Raw genomic sequence first — 23,318 nt, 5'->3', positions numbered from 1 at the left:
TGCTTGTGTGATTTGAACCATGAACCACACAGGCCCCAGACTGCCATGTCTTTCCATGACTTACTGTCATCACTTGGCTGATTGCTTCAACCCCAAGGGTGCAAGACAGCAATCCGGTGGCAATTTGGAACGACCCCATTTTATACACCTCCAGGTTGTCAGCAAACAGGTACCGAATAACCTGCGCAGTCTGATTGCTTATGTAACTACTCGAGTTCCCTGAGGCGATCTCAAACCCATGTCGTGGCAGACGGCGTGCAGAGCCAGTGCTTGCAGCCAGGACATAATTCGCCCAGTCCTCCAGAGGAGTGGGTCATGGAAAAGGGGGATTAATCAAACGCTGACCTCACTGTTTTCAGCTCTCCTTCTACACTCATTGAGGTATATCGTGAATGGAGAGAGAGTGGCTGGAGTGTGGCCTCAGGGGTTTGAACCAGAGAGTCTGGTTTCCTTCTACGTAGGCTTGAAGTCGTATAAACTTCTACTTTGCGGGTCAAAGGATTAAGTGGACTGGTTATTTTGCCATTGTGTTCTCCATCATAATTTGAGCGCATTTAAAAAATAATTAGTAAATCTCTTAATACACCAGAAGCCATGTGGATATGTAATGATCTGACTAATTAGGAAACCCATTTTGCATGTTCCTAGCAGACTTCGGTCCAGTTAGTGGGGTTGTCTGTTTTGCAAGGTAATTACTTACAATCATTAAATCTTTTTTTTTTTTTTCCATCGGAACATTAAAAAAAAGCCAATAAATGTAATATGCCCTTTGAGAACCTGTAAGAAATAACCTCATTGGAAACCAGGTGGATATACAGTACGGTCGGGTACCTGTAAAATAGAGCCAAGCCGTGAAGATGTGAGTGAGGAGAAGCTGCCAGCATGCCAAGTGATATTACAGTACTACAATACATCATGTATTCTCTTGGTCCACATGTAATTCCTGGACAGCCTCGTTCCAATTTGAGGAAATACTCAAATGAAATGCTCTGTTTTTCTTAGAAACATGGCTTCGCTGAAGTGCACCTGGCATGGTGATACAGCTGGATGGCTTTTCTTTAATCCATGGGAATCTCGCAGAAACCTTGAGAAAGAAAGGAGTGGGAGTTGTGTATTTCCTGATGACCTCTTCCCAAAGCACTTTAAGACATCAGGGAGTTGCAAATAGGCTATATCGTTGTGGAACAAACAAGTGTACCTTTAGTGATGTTTAATCGAAAAACACTCCGATTGACTGTAATGCTGCTAGAAACTTTGGGACATAAAGGGACATAATTTCATGCTGTACGTTAAAAGCAATGATGGTGGACCGATCTATTTACAGAATGATGACATGAACAGCTTTGCGTTGCGTCTAACATACAGTTTTTTTTTTCAGAAAGAAATATTCCTCTAGAATGTGACTCACTAGGTAGCCCACATGACTTATGCCCTCGTTGCATCAGAGTCTGATGCTGTACCCCACTCAGCTATAGTAAAACAATACGCAGCATTTATCTTTATCGCATGGAGACTGAAAATTAATTCAACGTGCTTAATGTCTATATTGTGAAAGTACAATCACGATATGCTGGAAGTTATGATACAGAACTGACGTTCCATGGAATATAAACCTTCACAGGCTATAAATCAACAAGTGACTCCCATTTTTGCCCATAGCTGTACCCTTACACGTGATATACATTATATATTTTTTTGTTTTAAGCTTGCCAGCGAAGTCCCTTTTATACAAATCCAGGATGTCTCAGATGAATATAACTTTTATACTCATGATTTGAGAGCAAAGTTTAAATAATGAAACTTCGACAAGCAGCTGGAATCCACATTTTTAAATCCTTTACCGACCATGGACGTTATTATTAACATATGGACGTTGGATGCATGTATTGTGAAACATTAAAAATGATGCTGATCTAGTATGCATCAACCAGCCGCAAAATTAAAAAACCTAAAACATTAAGACCAATATTTTGTGGGTTCAAATTGTGTCATCAAGGCAGCTCTGGCCCCTCAAGACATTCCACAAGAGCTCTGGGGGTTGCATGGTGGGGCTTACGTGGATCTGACTTGATTGTTCTGTGCACTCTTTGGATCCTTGTACTGATTAAGATCTGGGGAATTTGGAGGTCGGATCAACAACCTTGAGCTCTTTGCCTTCTAAGCCCCATACATGGCAGGCTGTGATTCGATTCACCTAGTTCTGATACATTTCTTTTATAGCCAGCATTAACTAATTTTAGCAATTTGTGCTACATTGGCTTTTTTGTGGGATTGGACCAGACAGGCTAACCTTTCATTCCCACAGGTACAGTGCAGTCTTATTATCTGTTTGGTTCAACTAGAAATTTAGTTAGATCAAAAAATTCCGGCAGGACTGCACCATCTCCAGTTCCAGCCCCTGGATAGTTACCAGTCTTACAGGTCTTTACTTAACACACCAAACATGCACCACCAGTATCAGTCAGCTGTGATCTATGATAGAGGAGTCATCAGAAAATATCTGAAAAATAAGTTTCGATGGTCTCCATCTCTGTCACACAGGTCTGGACCCTCACAAATGGTGGATTTTAAGTCAGATTAAAACAATCCAGGTAACTACAGGGAAATTCATGTTCATCCCCTAAATGTGTACTTCAGTCAGAAAGGCAGCATTGGCTAGGGTTCTTTCTGATCTACATACAAGCTGATCAGAACACCATTCACATATAAGTAGGCAAACTGTAGGGGTTCCTGATGTTCCATGACCAATTTTCTAAGCCTCTCAAAGGTCTTTGATGTGAGAATTGAGTTCAATAGATCCTCTAGTTTACTCTGTTTCAGGCACAGGACCAATATAAGAAGCCTTTCAGAGTTTCTTTCTAAAAGAACAGGTGCTATAGAACAACGCATAATTGGTTGTTTGTCTTTCTCCTTAATGTCCTGATATTAACAGGATGCTCTTGTTAAATCATGGATCTAAATTGGTGGCAGAGCAGCAGGTCGTGTATGCCTCCTTGACACTCTCACAGATGGTATACAAGATGATGTCTCCTTTTAGTGTGAGAAACTTGTTTGTAAGTGAAGGGTACATGAGAAACATTTCCAAAGATTGCTGTGAATGCATTAGTCATTAGTTTACTAACCACGGGAATGAAGGCATCTCCTCTGTTGTGGTTGCTCCATCAGCAGAGGGTGGATCGACACAACCAAAACAATAGCATGTGAAAACTCCTATTTGTTATGTAATAGGCCCAAAGTCCAACAGCAAGGAACTCGACACTCTTGTTTCAAACCTGTGCTTTGACAGTAACATATTCAGGTTTGCACGGTTTGTATCATTTACCATCAGGACCATTGTCCTTATTCTCTGGTCTTACTGTCTTTCACGTGCCTGTCTGTACAGCCGAAGTGAAAACCATTCAGGTGATCTGGGGAGTTGTGAGTCTTGCCTCTGAGCCAGGTTTCAGTATACTGTAAGACACAAGGCTACAGTGTTTGTATTCTCCATGGTTGCTGTTCAGTGCTGAGATCTTGTCTAGTTTATAAGCCAGAAATATTACTTTGCCCATGATGATGTTAAGCAGATACGGTCTACGCCTACCTTTTTTATTTCCAAGTCCTTCTCTCTACACATCCTCATAAATTCACTCAGCACTTAGAGCTTAGGCACAGTGGTAAACAAAGGACATTTTCACGAGCATTTTGCATGTTCGGGAAGAGTCTGTAGGTATCCTCTCCATGAAATAAAGCATCGTATAAAAATCAAAAGGCACCCAGCAAAACTTATTTTCAGTGGATTTTCATTCCTGATAAAATTCACAAATTCTTCTACGGAAAATAAACAGTAGATATACAAAAAACAAAAAACTAACAAACGCCATGCCGGTAGCATAGATATCAGTTTGCATTACAACTGCCAGGACAGATCATGAAATAAGGCGGCTGAATAAATGGGGCGAGTCAAGTAAGCAGTAGAAAGGTCCAGCAGCTAAAAATTCCCAAGAAAGTCCGTGACGCAGGAGCAGCTCATATTGCTGCTGTCATCATGAAAGCATAACAGTCCCTTGACGTTTCTGGACAGCTACACAAAGCCTGCTGCTCTTTCTCACTAACTGATTTATGACTAGTACTAGTATATGAACAAAAGGATCTACAAAGGGCAGTATAACCATATAAATAAAAGAAGGTTTTGTCTCTACATTGGTCATCTTTGAATCTTTACTTTTTATACATCTGAGGATCCAAAACCAGTCTCAAAAAAAATTCTGCCGGTATGTTCTTATGTAGGTCTGTTTATCTGTATGTCTGTCCTGCTGATTTTGTCACAGCATCACGCAAAACTGGCCCGACAGAATTTCATGAAACTTTGCCAGGCCTTCTGTATTTGCCTAAAGTTAAATCTGCACCATTACATCAAAATGTTGATTAGATGGAACATTATGAGAAGTTTTGTCTAACTATATACACACACCGGCCACTTCATTAGGTACGCCTTGCTGGTACTGTGTTGGACCATTTTTTCCTTTAGAACTGCCTTAATTCTTCATGGCTTGAAGATTTAACAAGATGCTGGTAATATTTTTTGGGGAGATTTTGGGATAGGCTCTTTTTTTATTTTGCTTCCAGACAAAAGTTGGCTTTTGTTTTGTCCTGTTGTGGTTAGGTCCACTTTAGTGAGGATGATGACGGTAACAGCATCAAGCAGAAAACTTCCGAACTTTCCCCAAAGCTGTACACGAGACCCTCTGAAATAAATGTACCATGCTTGGGATACAATTTAATGCCACATGTTGTTCATTCCCCAACACTACATTTCTGAGGTCTCCATGACCACCTCAGCCTGAAATCCCTGTTGCACACAAGCGACAATGCGCCCACTTTTGTGGTTTTATTATTCAGGTTTAATTATTTTACAGCAAATTAAATAAGATTAAGTGGCGTCTGAGAACAGCAGTTATTGTCAACATGTGTCCTTCGTTAGGTAGGCGCACACATTCAAACACACTGAGGTTTGGAAAAGGATTCCTTTTACATGCTGTCAGACTTTCCAGGATAGAACCTAGACAATGTTTGGGTGAACTTTTGCAAGGTGGTCTTTAAGAAAACTAGAACTGTTCGCAATTTTTTTTATTTATGTTCATTAAAAAAAAAAACTTTTTTGTTTGGGGAGAAAAAAAAAATCAAATTCAATGGTAACGCCTTCTAATTCAGTGGTTTTTCATGATTTTTATTTCCTTGTATATTGGAAACCAATGCTGAAGGCGTCCAGAATACACAATAATCTCCTTTGAACCGTTAATATTGAGATGTGTGTATTCAAATGAACTTCTTCTCTGCAGCAGAGGTACAGTATGTTTTGGTCTTGCTTTCCTGGGAAGGTCTTCATGAGAGACAGTTTCATCATGGCGCTTGATAGGTTTAAAAAATGCACTCGACACAATACTGTTCTTGTCTTAAAATAACAACTTACTGTTGTGGTTTTTGTCATTTATTAACCTGAAACCATATATTGTTGATCTCACGAAGGTCATTTTTTTTTTTTTTTTGCAGCATCTAAAATTTGGCACTCAATTCTCAAACTTGTAGACTTCCCTTTGTCTTTCTCAACATCATTCCTGATGGAAACATTCACAAGAGCCATTATTCGAACTGCTTTTGGTATTTTTGTTGTTGTTTTTAAATGAGATCTAAATAAAAGGTTTTGGTCATGCGAAGTAATGATTTATTATCACTGAAAGATGTCTGCTAATTTGAGTGTGCAATAAGATAACTGAGGGACAAATAGTGGACATGTCTCAGGTTGGAAATGATTACTGCCATGCTTGTCCTTACTGGTATTTGTAGCTGTTTATAACTTTTTTAAGCATTATCTGATTTGCGCAGATCTACAGTATCTGTCTTTTTTCTGGTGAAATCCCTAACAAAACATTTCCTTTCCTCTTGCATAGTTTTGTTCTCAAACATTAGACTCCTGAAGCAGCCAACTCTCCTCTGCCTGGGGCCTTTTGCATGTTGCTGTGGCTTGGACATTTTGTCCTGCTGGCTGTTTCTTTGGAACTTTTTTTCCCCCTTTTCCTCTTTCGCTCAAGTAACAAGTGTGTCGGTGGTATGTTTTCCATTTTTAGCAAATGTCTAAACTAACAATTATTGCATTCTGTTGGTGTTACAGTGTGATGTATTGCCATTAAATTAGTTGTTTGGATGCCTTATGTTCTCTGTGGGTAAGATTGCAGTGTTGACAACCAGCAAATGGTTTATTTACATATGTTCAGGCTTGAATTAATGTTAAAATACCTTCAGGGACTTGGAGAACACACAGCTTAATCATGCATAGCAACCTTAGACATAAAGTCACAATGAAGGGTAGTTAAATGGTCTTGATGAAATAAAACATGACCACAAATATCTTCTTGCAGATGAATTCAGAGTGCAAATTCTGAATAAAATAAACAGTCAGTAAGCAATTTATTTGGATCTTTTTAGCAATCTTTTGAGAAATGTTTCTTGAATGATACAGTTTTAGTCAGGTGGCGAATAAAGGATATTTCTAAAGCTTTGTCCACATCAAGGTTCAATACAGTAAAGCTGCCCACACTGCAAACAAGCTTTAAAATGTACAGTATGTATAAAGTATGCAGAGTCAGCCAAAGACATATACAGAGTCAGCCTGTATATAATATAATGTACATCATAATATTTTTCTTTTCCTGAAGTATGTATACATTTTTGGCTGACTCTGTGTGCACATATATATATATATATATATACTCACTTACTCTTACTCACTCATTCTCTATGAGCCTACACACTCATTCACTCACACACACTAATTCGGAAGCACCAATTAGCCCATGCATGTCCTTCAACTGGAAGGAAACCCACCAAACACGGGGAGAACATGCATACTTCATGCACCACCATTCCACTGCAGACCACCCTGTGACAAATAACAATTTGAATGATAAAAAAGCAGGATAGAAGGCTATTGCCAAATGCATTAATGCCAGGTGGGGATACAGATACAGTATAAAGTAAAGGCTAAATTAAACACAACACAAATGTAAAGAAGGGGTATGAATACTTTTGCAAGGGACTTTATTTCAAACTTGTTCTAAATGGTTGGGTATTTAAAAAAGAAAATCCTGCCATTTATGTTGAACAGCCAGGAGGGCAATTTAGGAGAACAAAAATATCACATTTGTCTGTTAGTGATGTAACAGAAAACCATTTGTCTTATAATTTGGTGATCGTGTGGCATGTTTACACTCATCAGCCAAGCATGGGTGTGGGTGAATAGTGCTGTTATCAGTGCTGTTATAATTATCTAGATTTTTTTTTTCTTTACTATTTTTTTCATGTTTGTGAGGCTGCTTTGAGACAATGACCATTGTTAAAAGCGCTATTTAAATAAAATTGAATTGAATTGAATCTGTTTGACCAAACAATAAAAAGTTAACTAATGTAAACAAAACTATTTCAGTTGGGTGAACATGGGAATTTGAGTTAGCTGATTATTGCCGGTAAATTAATCAATGCAACTGTATGACCCAGACTAAGCAATTTCCCTCTGGGATTATTAAAGTTCTTTAAATCTTGAATCTTCAATCTTATTTAAGCCTTCTATTTTAAAAAAGTTGATGATGTCGATCCTTAGTTTAGAAAGCTCAAAAATCTATTGCAGAATTTTTACTTAATAATTTGAGTTTTCTCAAAAAAAAAAGTGCAGGAGGTTTAAACAATGATCTAAAAGTTTTTTTTTTTTTTTTTTGCATGAATAGAGACATATCAGATATGTGCGTGTGTCTGTGTATGTCTGTAGGCTATGGTCAGACTGGACCCCAGTCACACAAACCTGGGTATGACTCCATCGCATCCGCTGCGTCTGGTATGATGCACATCACAGGTCCTGAGGTGAGAAAGACTAAAACAGTTTCCATGTTGTTTTGCTTTTTACACAAGCTTGAATGTGTAGGATTTTGTGAACATCAGAGATTTTTCTTCCAAGCAAAGGTGATACCACTTCGGTGCCAGTAATATTCGGTATACAGGTGTATACGGTATCAGTTTAAATAAAATTAACTCACCTCATAAACCCAAAGGATGGAGATCCAGTGAGGCCTGGAGTCGCCATGACAGACCTGGCCACTGGACTATATGCTCAGGGAGCAGTGATGGCTGGCCTGCTGCAGAGACAGAAGACTGGACAAGGTCTTCACATCGACTGCAACCTGCTTTCATCTCAGGTCAGTTTCTTTTTTTCTTTTTTTTTTGCTCAGTTCAGCCTTTAATGACCGCTTAATGACAGACTTCACACATACAGTATGAAGTAGCAGACAGTAGTTTAACAATTCCACAATAATATCACTTGTATTGTTTATAATGTACTTTATTCCATAAAATGCATTTCAACTGCTTTAATGCCAGAACTTCTTCATCATAGCAGTAAAGAAGAAATTATATGAGTTTATCTTTGAACATAAATAAATGTTGCTGCATGTCGACGATTTGTTTCAGCGTTTGGAGTCAAAGTCTACTGCAAGTGTTTTGGACGTACTGTACATCAATGCATCCATTTGCATCGCTATTTAATTCAAGAGAGATCTTTCAAATGCCCAAAACGTACACTCTGAGCCCATGCCCCATCTATCGAGATTTATTATACAGTTATATCGAAGCACACTCTTTTTCATTATGATGGAAACATTATTAAAATCATAATTATAGAATAAATTTGAAGCTTTGGAGCAAAGTATTATAATAATTCTTACAGTATGGGTAAACAGAATGCACACAAATATGCAGTTTATTCTCCATCCTGGTGTTTTCTGTATTTTTAAGTGCTCTGTGTTGTAAATACAGCTGGTCCAGTATTGACTGTCCCCATCCTTCATGTTTTACAGACATTGTTGTATGCTTGTGTGTTATTCTCCTTAATGATAATTAAGTGATCTGTCACATCGGTTGCACAGATGGAGAGCATGTGAAATGAATTGGACAGATGGTCATTTTAAGCTTATGCAACGTGTCTGACCATTGTAGGTTTTTGCTTATGCAAATGTCTGGCATGAATTTAAGGTAGTGCAGAGTTGAATTGTTCAGTAAGAGTGTACAACAGCCATTATCACTATAGTTTTGTGTTTTAAGTTGCGGGAACACTATCTCAACAAAGAAGCATGGTGGTGGTAGCATCAGGATATGGGAATGCTTTCAAGAAAAAGAAAGACATACTGTATGCAAGGCATCGTATGTGTACATTGCTACCTTACAGGACTCTTGCCGATCTGTAGTTGGGTTACAAGCCCTTGTGAGGTCATAGCAGTGTGCGGTATAAAAGCAACAAGCCAGCATGTGTGTAAGTAATTTATAATAAAATTTGGGACATGATCATGGGAGAGACATACCATAAGTAAACAAAGCAGATGCTGATGTAGATTACGCTGTAGCACCACAAATAGACAGCCCAGCCTTTGAAACCCTAAAGCCTTAGAAATCAACAGAGTGTGAAACAGCATACAGTTTATACATCGGCAGGTGAAAGTGGCTGTCTCTTGACAGCATGTTGCTGTGATCCGGGAGGCGAGTTTACATCAAAGCAGGCTTTCATTAGGTGACGAGGTGATGTACAAGTCAGTCGTTGACACTGTTGCTGTTACCGAATGCTTTATGTACTACTTGTGCGTTTCCTACCTTGTAAACATGCAGACATCCAGTTTGGCTCAGGGATATGTCAGACTGTTCCCTGAACTTTTGCGGTAACTCAGCGGTCAAGCTTCTGCACCAGTGACCAGACGGTTGTGATTATAAATCCCCAGACTGCCAGAAAGTTTCATCTTTGTGTATCTTTGGACAGTATCACAACTTGCTTTTAGATTGCTCTTAGGGAAGAGGCAAAGGCGTTCTCTGTGCAACCTTCCAACGGCAGTGTTCTTAATCATGACTTTTGGAGTTCGGTACATGAAGTACATGATGTTCCAGATTTTTTTTTTTTTTTTATATCTTAGATTGATTTATGGATATATGTACTGTTCTGAATTATTCCCATTAGTCTTTTATATCATGCCTACAGTATTTATTTGCTGGTTTGTGTTTCTGCATGCTTAAGAAAAGATGATGTGAATTTCTCTACAGTAGTTTCTGTCACTTGGACTTGACCCACTTCCAGTTTTCTGGACCGCTGCCATTTTACTTCTTCAACCTTACCCCAAGCTGTGTTTCTATAAAACCATAAATTCTGCAGAAATGTTGCACATACAGATGTTCCCTGCAAAAAAAAAAAAAAAAAAAAAAACAACCAGACATTGTACAAACTTGTACAGGATCCCTGCTAAATCTGACCCAGACCACATATCTGAGTAAAATTTACTGTGTTGGACTGTTCGATATGTCCAACCTGAGGTACTGCGGGTACCTCTTGCTTTTAATGGGTTCGTCTAGTATATTTTAATTCTCTGAACATTCTGTGCAATTGAATGATGTCTGACTTGCTATTATATTGTAATTACATACAAATAGTTGGGACAAATGATCAGTTCTCCTCTGTGTTCTGGATGGAATCGAATCTTCCAGCCTGCTGTCTGTCTATCTGTTCCACATCCACTGTTTTCTTCTTTGGTTTATTTGAAGGAAATTTGTCTATGAAACATTTTTATTTTTGGTGATCAGCAAGTCTGAAGTCTTAATTTTAATGCTGGGATAAATTTAATGCAGATTCCTGGGACATGGTGCAATAAGTCAGTATATTAGACTCATTCCTCAGCCACAGATACCAAAATCAGGAAGCAAGCTGTTAGCTAAGAAAACCAAAATTGGTTGTGTTTTTGAAATAATAATAATAATAATAATAATAATAATAATAATAGAAGTGCAAAAAAACTATATTATATACAAAGAGGTTACATCATGCATATGAATAGTAAATATATATGCATGCATATGAATTACAGCATGCATATATATTTACTCTTACTTACGTCATATTTTAAGTGTCCCATCAATAGCAATATCAGTTGGTGGCTCAATCGTTTAAGGCTACTGATCGGAAGGTCAAGCCCCAGGACCACCAGCCTTTCAAAGTGGCGCTTTTCAGCCAGGCTCGTGACCCTATCAGCTCCAGGGGGCGCTGTATCTTGACTGACCCTGCGCTGTGACCCCAGCTTCCTAACTGGGATGTGCAAAAAAATAAAAATGAAAAATCATTTCACTGTGCTGTAAGGTGCATGTGACAAATAATTGAATGATTTAGATAATTACTATTTCTTTTAAATGTCAATATCTTGTGCAATATCAATTAACAATTTCATATGTAACATCATTTAGCAATATGAATCATGTGCAATTTTACTTGTTACTGTCGCTAAGTGAATTATACATTAGAATCCGGTTTCTCTTACTCTACTGCATTCTGCATTTTTTAAAAGCAAACACAAGCAACAACACAGTGATTTATCGATTTTTTTATTTAAAATTATATTTAATCCTGTGTTTCTTATCTATTGCCATATTTCAGCAGATTTTTATTGATCTTGGTAAAGTATGGTTAATACATTATATCATATTCATGTGATTTGTGTTATTCTGATTGCTGTGTTGTGTTCTAACCCCTTTGCTTTATGTTTGATGACCTTCATGCTGCTCTGAGGTAGCAAGGCGTTATCGAGGACGATCTTGGCTTGTTTTTGACTACACATTGTGTTTTGTGTTTCATGCAGTGTTTGCACATGGATCCAAATGCCTTTCCCAAGTCTTGTTTGATATTTAATCTTTTTTAGGTCAATCCTTTTATTCTTTCTACACTATTGGCCAAAGAAAAGGAAGGGGGGATTTTTTTTTAGCCATTTTCAGCCAAAATGTTTCAAAACACCTGGACAAATCATTGCAGATTCATGTGGCCTGGCTTGTCTTCGGTTTTATCATTGACGTAAAAAGATCTACACATCCATGAAGAAAGACATCCATTTGCCATTACTGTCAACATGTAGAAGGCAAGGATAAATATTTTAGAAAACGCTAGATTTGTTAGCACCGATCCTGTCATGTAGACACACGGGTTTCATTTCCTGCACACGTGAACACGTTTATCTTTTCCGAGCTGAAGGTTATATTACCATTTGCTGTTTAAGTTTAATAAAATTAATAACTTTTTGATTTTCATGCTCGCATTTGTCCCTTTTAACACAGAACACAACTCTGGACGGAATGCGCTGCTAAGCTGGGCTACCAAAACAGATAGAGTATGGAGTGATACGCTGCAAACTAGCATATTAAATTAACCTCACTTTCACTTCCTGACATTAAACCTGGACACTCTGACCTGATAGATGTTCCTGCAATTCACTCTCAGGGTATATATATTTTTATCTTTCTCTTTTCTCATCAAAGTAGTCACGGGAGAGAGCGAGGGGCGTCACACACCTTCCGTAGCGAGGGACAGGATTTGCTATAAAGCGGGATCGGTGCAGAAGTATCAGAACAGTTTAACGAGTTCAGGTGGATGAGTGCATTATAAGACCGATACCTGATACTGTTTAAAATGTTTAGTAAAGTCTATAAACGCCATGTCATTAAAAAATTTTTGTCATTTAAAATTAATTCCTTTTGTTAAACAATCCTACTGCTTTTTGTCTTCTCTAAGGGTGCTGCACCTTGGTATACTATATTCTGTTCATATCTTGTAATTAAACATAAGAAAAAAAATAAAAATGGCATGTCTGTACATTGAAGATATTTGTAAAAAAAAAAATTTGTTGTGACGTACACATCAAAATTTTTGTCTATCTGTTTGTTGGTGCGCACATCTCGTTAAAACTACTAAACAAATTTAAATGGGGTTTTCATGGGTGTATTTGGCCGAGCTTAAGGTAACATATAGGTTTCGTTTCATCGCGAGAAGATATGCTACTTTGAATTTTAAATAAAAAAACGTCCTTATATCATAAAAAAATCGACCTTGAAAAAAAATCATTAGTTCTTCTCAAAATTCAACAGATGCCGCTAAACAATTTTTTAATATGCACTTATTAGTGTGCACTTACTGTAAATTCTACTTAATAAATGTGATCTAACCCCTTAATTGGGCACATTTCACAGTAACACAAAAATCATTAGTTCATCTCAAAACTCAACTGATGATGCACGTCTAATACTGTTAATAATACCTAATATTTATTCCTGTGCCTTTTCACATGTTATAAAATGGCTGGTCCTTGTGTCATCATGGCTGAAAGAGAACAATAGCAAACAAAGCAAACAAACCTGAGAAATTAAAAAATTAACTAAAAGAAAGCAAAAATACCAAAAAAAAAAAAAGAAACTGACTGCGGTTTTAATCCACCCACGTGTGTATAATGACTGTGTATAGTTATCTTATCTGGTCTTTATTGTTTTTACTGGTTTTAAAAAAGAGTAGGATCTTTCTCTGCTAGTTGTCTTTGTACAATTGTAGTGTCTGCCATGAAGCAGACTCGAATCATCTTAAATTCCTGCACTTCAGACGGCTTTCATTGTTTCCATATGAATCCACTAAACACGGTGCTGAACTTGTAGATGGACACACAGAAGCATTCATATCTCCAACAATAGAATGCTCTCTACTCTACACAACATCTGATTGCATTTTAGTTTAATATGAAATTATAACAGCTTAAAATAATACTAATAATATTTCCTCTGACATGAAAGTCAAAGCTCACAAAGCTTTGACCTTTTTTTTTCCCCTCCTACATTCATTGTGATAGTTTTATCATCATCTCCCTCTCCCATATGTTATTTAGTCCATTTGTGCAATATAACAAAAATATATTATGACATTTAGTCACACCCAAGTGCGCAACTACAATAAATCTTCTTCCTGTACGTAAAATCCTGACCACAATTTATTGGAACCTTTTACGTAATGTGTGCTTTCAAAGCTCAGCCAGTAGGCTTAAGGAATTTGGGAATGATTCTCACGTGTGCTAATTTCCATAGACAGGATGTTAAGCAAAGATTTTCCACTTTGTTCTGGCGAAATAGGTAACAGAAACATCTCTGAACCTAAATCCTTTCTGTACAGCTCACATCTGCAGTGATAAATAAGCCTTGTTATGCGTTTCGTCTTTGATCCAAAAACAGGAGTGAAATTAAATACAAGTAAACGTAGGTGTGAAGAAAAGAACACTACGGGAATGATTTGTATCTTTTAATATAGTCAAATCTAGCTAGAATTGCCTAGGATAAAATCATAATAAAGAAAACGTACGATGAATGAATTTCTAGACTTTTTTAATAATTTCAAGCATGAAATTGACTTGTACATCAGGCAGATTTATTTATTTATTTTTAAAAACTTATTTTAAGCTTTCATAACCTGAAGCAGGGCAACACTGCCGCCTTGCACCTCCAGGGTGCGGGTTCGATTCACGGCCAGGTTCTATTCCCATCTCTGTGTGCATGGAGTTTGCATGTTCTCCCCGGGCTTAGTTGGTTTCCTCTGGGTACTCCGGTTTCCTCCCACAGTCCAAAGCCCCGCAGATTAGGCTAATTGGCGTTCTCAAATTGCCCATAGTGTGTGAATGAGTGTAAGTGTGTGTTTGCTCTGTGATGGATTGGCACCCTGTCCAGGGTGTACCCTGCCTCATGCCCTAAGTCTCCTGGGATAGACTCCAGACCACCCGTGACACTGAATACTGGATATAGCGGTATAGACGATGAGTGAGATGATACCTTAAAGCAAAACTTGAAATGAATCAAACAATCAGAAAATGTTGAATTTGTGTAGTTGATATATAATAATCTCACAAGTAGTATAATATGCATTTTTGTTATCACTTACAGTACACTCTCTCGCTAGCCTTTCTTTAGTTTGTCTTAGCTTATACTTTGTTCTAAAGACGTCCCAAAAATTAAGCAGCTTTGAAGCACTGAAAACTCTTTTAATAAATGTTATACATGCTCTTGCACAATATTTCACCATACCCCACGTCTTTCTTTTAAACCTGCTGTATTGGCTATTTTTTATCAGCTTTCGGTTGAGTTCATCATTCACAATTTACATTTCTGCATATAAAATGTTACTTTAGTAGCTGTAAAATATCACAAAGAGTTCATTAAAATATAAGGGGCATTCAGGTTAACCCAGGACTTTTGATTGTACAAAATGACAGAACACAGTCATGAAAGTAAAACCCTCTCTTTATGTTCTTATCCCAGTGTTTCACTAGTGCTTGGATACCATCAAGATAAATTTTTTTTAGTACACCGTAGTCCTGATCAGACTGCCTGCTTCACGTCCAAAACACTGGCCTCCCAGGAGCTCCTTTAATAACCCAAACATGTAGAAATGACATGGGGCGAGGTCAGGACTGTACAGGGATGTGTCCATAGAGTACCTGTAATGTGCAAGTGGTGTTGGTGAATGATGGGGTCCGTCCACAAGTTGGCCACAAGTTATCTGTTAATTTTCAAGGATCAGGCGTTTCACTCGCTGAATGTTCACAGGAATGACTGCGATGGACTCTTCTTCCAGCATCGTCAATCCTCTGCCATGCGTTCTTCTTTAAAATGTTTGAACACCCTACGCACTGTATATGTGTGATCTAAATTATTGCCAGCACAATTGTGAGAGCTGCTGCTAAAGAAAATAATCCGATACCTTCTAAAGAATCAGATTTGAGGCAAAACTCGTCCCGAATATAATGCTCTCTATATTGTAATTATATAAATTAGTGTCAATAGGTTAGCATTAGTAGGTAAGTCAAATACAGAATGAAACAGTAAGCCACTGTAACTAATAAATAATACTGACAGTGACCCTTTCCATGCATTAATAAATGTGAGCACGTAAAACGGACACTTAACTGCTAAACCTCTGTCTTGACGGTTGTTGGCCACAGGGAGTTAGGTAATCCATTTTCAACGGATATAATACGCATGTTTCCTCTTAAACTGAATCAAACTTGACATTTTCTTTACATCATTGCTCCAGATTGCACATAAAAGCTCATAATGAGATGCTTTATTGCTAAAATTTGTCTGTTATCCTTCATAATACAATGATGAGAATTTGGACTCGTATTCGCCAGTCATGTCAAGATGCTTTAGATTCATGAACAAATTCTTTTAAATGTGCTGGAACATGTCAGCATGCTTTTTTTTTTTTTCCATTGTCCTGTAACTGACATCTTGGCACTTTACACAGAACTAAACCATGAGTCCGTGTCTCTTGGATGATACCAGTTCAGCTAAAGGATGTGGTTTTTAAGAAAGTGTTCCCATAATGCAATTATTTGTAGCCTGTCTGTTGTGGTTTACTTGGATTTTTCCTTGGACTTTTTTCTGTTTTCTCCTCCTCTTTTCCTTCTTCCCTCTTGCTCCATGTTTTGTGAATAATTTCTTGGACTCCTGCCCTTCTCCTCACTCCTCATGCGTTTTTAATTGTCTGCCTTTTTCCTTTTTTTTTTTTTTTTTTTAAAGTGTTGCTTGGGCTGAGCTTGACTTTAAAGGTGCTCTGAGGTTCTGCTGTAGCTGTTTATGCTTCTCCTTGTTTCTAGAATGGCTAAAGGGGACGTACATACGTATAGGATATGGGTTGTATCTGTTTTATCTCCGTGCCGCAGGGTGATGGGGTCACGACTCATGCGAGGAGATATCCGAGAAGCCCAGGGTGACTGACCTTCTCCTACACATCCAGCAGGTTAACCGTTGATCCTTTTCGGCACGTTAATGGGGAACATTTTACAGCAATGCAATTATAAGCTCAAAGATATGCCGGAAGATGATCATTACGGACATCTTTCCTTCTTCACTTGTGTAGCCGTGGGAAGCGGTTATTGCTAGAATTTATATGGCTATTAAATAAAGGTTCACCTTGGTCACACGTTGAATTGATTAAAATCCGCTGATGCCAGCAGTGTAAATGTAAAAATTCCTAAAAATTGCATAATTTAAGCCATAACCAAGTGAGATACAAGTCAAGATCATTGGGAGCAACTTTGCTTTTGGCATTAGGCGTACATCTTACAGCAGTGACCAAGCTGCTACTGATGGTAAAAGGAAACAGACTGTGAGGACATAGTTAAAAAAGAAAAAAAAAAGAAAAAAAAAATCTTGGACTTGACTAAAGTTTGTTTATGTTTCTGGTGGATTAGATCCTTTGCATGGTAAGGGAAACCAGCAAGAAAAGTTTCCTTTGTCACTACTTAGATGTGGTGCCAAGTACAAGCCGAGATCCACGACGTGTCGTGTTTGATTCATACAAGTCTGCTTTAATTGGGGAGAATGAGACTGGAAAAACATCTGCTTAACAGATTTATCACCACTATCTGGTGTTTCTTTTTGATTTCATATAGGTACCTCGTAAAATATACTACAGTGTTAAACGACATGATTAGTGCAAATAAGGAGTTGTGAATGTGAAGAGAATGAATGACGCTTCGGCTGTTTCAGGGTCCCTCTGTGGGGTCTTTGGAGAGTGCAGTGTTTTTTTGGTATCGGTGTGAACTGCAAAAAGGACAGCATGTCTAACCACAGAGAGCTGTCTGAGAGTTTCCCATCGGGAGCGACGCTTAATGAAATTGAAAGCAGTTGTGGATCAAAGCTAGGAAATGTATTTAAACGATCTCGTAATGAATATCGATGTTGCTTTGCAGCCTTAGAGTAATAAAGTTAATGCGATTCTGATTTCAAATCTACCAAAGTAGTTATCTGGTAGGTTCAGTTCGGGGTGAAATCTGATTTGGGTGTCGGGTCTTAGATGTCATATGGCATTCGAATAGACCTTAAAGTAATAAAGAATGTGAGAATATTGTTGATGCAGGTTTTGTGTTTAGGTGGGAAAATGTAAAGTTTCTAACTTTTCTAATTGAAAAGCAGAACAACTGAGGTAGGGCTTGGGATTGATTCTCAGTGTCTGTGGAAATGTACAGGATGTTCATTTAAAAGATATTGTTTTAATGATGGTGGTAGAGGATGCTGTCTAGAATGAGACTCTACAGTATAAGGCCCTGGCACACTAATGCCCTTATTCCAGCATGCTGGAGCCATGATCGGACTGCCTGATTCTGAAACTCTGGCCTCCCAGGAACTCCTTTAATGGCACACACATGGAAATGGCTTAAAGCGAGGTCAGGACTGTATGTGGGATGTGGTAATAACTTCCAACCGAGTTCCTGCAACGTGCAAGTGCAAGTTCGACAAGGATCGGGCGTTCCACTTGCTTAATGTTCATGGGAATAACTGCACCATTCAAATCTTTTACTGGGGCTGAGTCTCTTCACCCTACTGTGCTCGGAGTCTCTGTAAATGTTGTGATGAAATTTCTTTCAAATTCAAGTCCCAGTTTGACTTGAACACCCCTCATACAGTACATCACAGTATTGTCTATCATGAGCTATTTAAAATAACTATTTAGGTTAGAAAGGGCTTCTGTGGTTAAAGATGTATAAAAAGGTTTACTTCTAAGATGTCTTGTAATCTGATTGAAGTTCTTGATTGCCTGGTAAGCGTTATTTCCAATACATTATTCTGCAACGCTTTATGATGTGTTGTTGAAAAATAATGTATTTACAATACCTTATCTTTCAACAACACATCATAAAAGGTTTAATTTCCTAATACACCACAGCAACTTGGCAGTATGTGTATATGTATTTATTTATTTATTGACTACATCCATAGTTACATATGATGTTGGGTAATGTCCACACCACAAGGCAGTTCCTGGTAATAATTATGTCAAAGCGGCTATAATCAGTGCTTTTCTCACCAGCCTTTCATTTCTCTCTCTCTCTCTCTTTTTTGAAGTTAATCCGACAAAATCTGCAGCTTGTCATGTTACTAAGTTGCCATAGCCTCCATGCTTCAACTGTGACACTGGAGACTCCTTCCACGAGCGTTAAATAAACCTGACCATATCAGAAACTATTATGATTATACACGCATTTTATGTGAACTTTTATCGAGATTTTTTGTTTGTTTGTTTGTTTTTGATTAAGTTGAGCATCCACTTTGTAGCAGTTATATAGAAATAATAATAATAAGTGTGTTGATATAAAACAAATTTTTAACTGGAAGAACCGTCAGGACTGATGTTATAGGGCTGTGATCTATTTAACAATGTACTTTAAAGTGTGCGCCCTACTCCCTGTGTAGGGAATGTCAGTTAAGGGAAATTTCCAACATTTGGAGAACCCTCCGACATCATCAATGCAGACATCACTTTCTCCGTGCGTTACCTTTGTATTCACGGCTGAACCTTGGATACTTTTTGCTGCTATAGTGGAAATTTCGTACTATGGATTTATTTATTTGGGACAAAAACTGAAACCACTGCAAAACATATACTATTGAAATCTTTGTAATTTGTGAATAAATTATTTGAATAATTTACAAGATGTTCAAATAAATTATTGTTATTATTATTATTATTATTATTATTATTAATAATATTTAACAGATTTCCATCCAATATAATAGTATTACTGTATTGATTAAATAGATTTTTAGAATATAACATGAATTCTAAATTCTTATTGTGTTATAATAATAATATTTTCTCCTCAATAGTAATCATAATAAATACCTTTTCAAGCTTTTCCCTTTTTTTTTCACAGTGACTGATGGGTAATTTTTTTATGTGCACATCCGGCAACGTGCTGAACCGCTGTTTACTTGGTTCTCTTTGAACTGAGCAATTTCTCTCCCTCTCTGTTTGGAATCGTACTGTACGTAACACGGCTGAATCCACCGTGTAGTCCACTTCATAGGGAACGACTAGCTGCTATAGAGACTGAATCGAGACATTAAGACCAGTCTATATTGTAGAAGTGAGAATTCAACAGCACTGTGGTATAAAAGACTGGAAGTGTAAGGGCTTTCTTGCGGACAGATGGTTTAAAAAAAGATTAGGCGCAATATCTTGACAGCGATAAAGTGTCGATATAAAAACGTTAACATTAACACATTTCTGTTGCCATGTAGTAAAACTGGGAAGGTCTATATTTTAAGAACTGACACATTTCTGCTTTTCTTTTTACCACAAGACAGAACTGGACGGCGCTTTTTAAACACTGAGCAGTACAGGATATGAGCTTTAATATGAGGTGGTCAAGTGGAACAGAGCAGCTGTGATGTGATGCATGCTTTAAAAACAAGGCTCAGAGCCAGACAGGATCACTGTGGAGGTCTGGCTGGCCTTGAGAACGTGATGGGCCTTTTTCCTGCAGACTCCACTCCGACACAGCATCAAATCTTCACGGACTTTCTTTAATCTCTGCAAGTTTTCCGTCTTCCTGTCAGTGTTTGTGTCCACGTCTTTAAAGAGCCTTCTTCTTTTTACACTGCAAAAATATTATTTCAGCTGCCTTGTCGTCTCTCCTTTACTCACCTGGGCATCATAAAATGCGTCTTTGTTCTTCAAACAGAAGAGCCCAGTCCATTAAACGGCAGTGCATTTTTATTTTTATTTATGTTTTTTTTTTTTTTTTGCATGCTTCACAAGTCAGATCACAGGTTTAGAGTTGGAGTTTAATTTGTTTGGATTTCTGAAAGACATCAGCTAAAAAAAAAGCAGTGTGAGTGTGTACTGAGATTCTCCAACAGCAAGGTGTACTGACAAATCTGGTGATTTAAAACACTCTCTCTCTCTTGTACTTTTTTTCAGGTGGCTTGCCTCAGTCACATTGGCGCGAACTACCTCAATGCAGGACGAGAGGCCAGAAGATGGGGCACGGCTCATGAGAGTATCGTCCCATATCAGGTGAATGCATTTTAATGATGATGATGATGGTCGAAAAGCGCTTTGCATGAGGAACAAGTTACATGAAATAATAATATATGTAAGTATTAGAATAGAATACATCAAAAAATGTACGTAAAAAAAAAAAAACAACAACACATATCCACTGCCTGGCCAAAAAAGGTCACAGACGTTAAGATTTCATTTGATTACGCTAATTTATGAGTGGATATTTCTCATGCTCCCAGAGCCACTCTTTCACTATTTAAATCTTGGAGCATCCCCAAACCATCAGGGAAAAAAAAAAAGATGCTCTTATCCAGAGCGACTTACAAAAGTTCTTTGAAGTTTCCATCATTGGATAGATACTTACGCTGGGTTACTAGGTTACTAACTAAGTGTCATCAGTCAAACATAGTTGGCAATTATTATTATTATTATTATTATTATTATTATTATTATTATTAATTTTATTTTATTTTTCTTGGAAACCTTTACTGAAATAGTCTTCTTATTTTTGAGCCACAGCAAAAACAGTATAATAAATCACAAAAATGTAATAAATCAACATGGTAAAATATGTTAATACAACATATTGAAGCCGGCACTTCTCTAAGAGATAGGATGAGAGGTTCAGTCATCCGTGAGAAACTTAGAGTAGAATTGATGTTCCTTCGTGTGAAGGCGAGTCAGTCGAGGTGGTACGGGCATCTGGTAAGGATGCCGCTAGGGCACCTCTCTAGGGAGGTGTTCTCGACAGTCCAGCTGAGCGGAGGCCATGGATCAGAAGAGGACTAGGTGGAGGGATTATATCTCCACATGTGTTTGGGAACTGGATTTTGGGGGTTGTTAAAATAAAAACAGTTTACTTGACTGCTGAACTGCAAGTGCTTGTTATTCTGTATTTTGACTCATTGTAGTCTTAGTAGGCAGCCTGTATAAATTAATATACGGCTCATATGCACTATCCATTTTAAATGGGAAATTCGTTGATGAACAAGTGATCCCTCGGTGAGCCTTCATGCTGTTCGTCATCTGCTCCTAAATGCAAATAGCGATGAGTATACTTGTAGCTCATTCCACACCCCATGCACACACACTCATTGTTCCTAATTTTCCGTGTGGAATGGCAAAGTACTCTCTTCAGAGTGTGTGGTTGTGTGGCCCAGATGTTTGCCGTGTGACGTATGGCGTTGTTTGCTCCCTTTGCTATTCATTAAAAAATCCTTTAAAAAACCTTTTACAGGGGCATACCGAGGGAACAGTATTTCCTTAGCAGCTGTTGTGTTGTCTTTGGTCATTGAGACATCGAGAAGAAATAATTTTCCTTGTCCTTCAGAACCTGTCCAAGCACTGCTATTGAATAAAGGTATTAGTGAAACTTGTTATAACTATTCCATTTTATCAGTGGATGGCATCTATAGGATTGGAAGAACAAAAAAAATAGCCAGTGTCTTTGCGTCTGCAGAGTGAAAAAGCAGTTACTCCTTCAAACCATCACTTTTTATTTTGCATGTCATTCAGAGAGGCTGTAGGGCTGAGGATGGCTATCATAAGTGGTCACATGTGGTGAAATGTAAGATTTACACCAAACTAAATTTGACTTCCATGTTGGATTTTAAGTAAAATAAAAAAAAAAAAGATGGTGGGTGGCACAGTGGCTTAGTGGTTAGTACTGTTCCCTTAAATCTCCAGGGTCTGAGTTTGATTCCCGTCTCGGGGTCCATGTGCATGGAGTTTGCATTTTCTCCCCAGGATATGGATGATGAGTGAGTGAGTGAGTGCGTGAGAGTAAAAAGGATGGTTCCCAGTAGATTCCCAAAAGAGATCAGTCTGCTTCAGTGCTTATATATACAGGTAGTCCCTGAATTACGAACAAGTTCTGTTCCAGGAGCATGTTTGTATGTCTGATTTGTTCTTAAGTCCAACAAAGTGAGTCTTCTACACCTTTGACAAGAATATACAATATAAAGCCTACTGTACCAATCCATTTGACTAAATCTCTGTCCCCTTCCTCCACACAAAATACTTAATTGTGCCTAGAAAATGAATCTCACAAAAATGTGTACTGTATATCATGTGTATAGATATAGAAAATAGACACTGCAGTGAGCCAGATTCCAATATTTACAATTATACTGTGCTTTGTGATTGAACCAGAAGTAGAACCATGTTCGTATCTGCAGAAATTCGTATCTTGAATGTTTGTAAATCGGGGACAACCTAATATTGATTGTTGTTTTTCTGTTTCTTGTTGCTGTTTAACTTTTCCTTGGTGACACTTGTTCACTGTATCAAAAGATTCTAGCCTGTCCGGCCTGGGTCAGAATATTGGCGCGCATCAAGTTAGTTGAGTTAACTTTTGTGGAAGGAATGTGGTCAGAAAAAAAATTAACGAGTGGGATTGAATAAAATGAAGTCAGCTGATGTACTGAATGACCAGGGTATCACATCAATGGAGTTTTTTCTTTCCTGATGGCTGAGGCATATTCCAGAACTCAAATTGAGAAAGAGTGCTTCTGGGTGCATGAGGAATCATTTTAACACATGGACTGGACACCACATTGTGTGCTGTAATCAAAGCTAAATGCAGTCAAACGAAATATTCGTTTGCGCAACTTTTTGGCCC

The 23,318-nt window shown here is 37.9% G+C and overlaps 1 protein-coding gene across 1 annotated transcript in view; it reads left to right on the top strand.

Annotated features, from left to right (window-relative positions):
- The window catches only part of sugct (succinyl-CoA:glutarate-CoA transferase), a 120,839-nt gene that overhangs the window by 20,385 nt on the left and 77,136 nt on the right, over positions 1-23,318 (top strand). The window contains exons 7-9 of the mRNA XM_053495456.1: positions 7,799-7,890; positions 8,079-8,222; positions 20,615-20,710. Coding sequence (XP_053351431.1) covers positions 7,799-7,890; positions 8,079-8,222; positions 20,615-20,710 — 332 coding nt within the window. The remainder of the gene's footprint in view (positions 1-7,798; positions 7,891-8,078; positions 8,223-20,614; positions 20,711-23,318) is intronic.

Source organism: Clarias gariepinus, chromosome 4 (assembly GCF_024256425.1).
Source record: "Clarias gariepinus isolate MV-2021 ecotype Netherlands chromosome 4, CGAR_prim_01v2, whole genome shotgun sequence".
NCBI classification, from domain to species: domain Eukaryota; kingdom Metazoa; phylum Chordata; class Actinopteri; order Siluriformes; family Clariidae; genus Clarias; species Clarias gariepinus.
The sequence above is the reverse complement of the archived record's forward strand: the minus strand, read 5'-3'. Positions and strand labels throughout refer to the sequence as shown.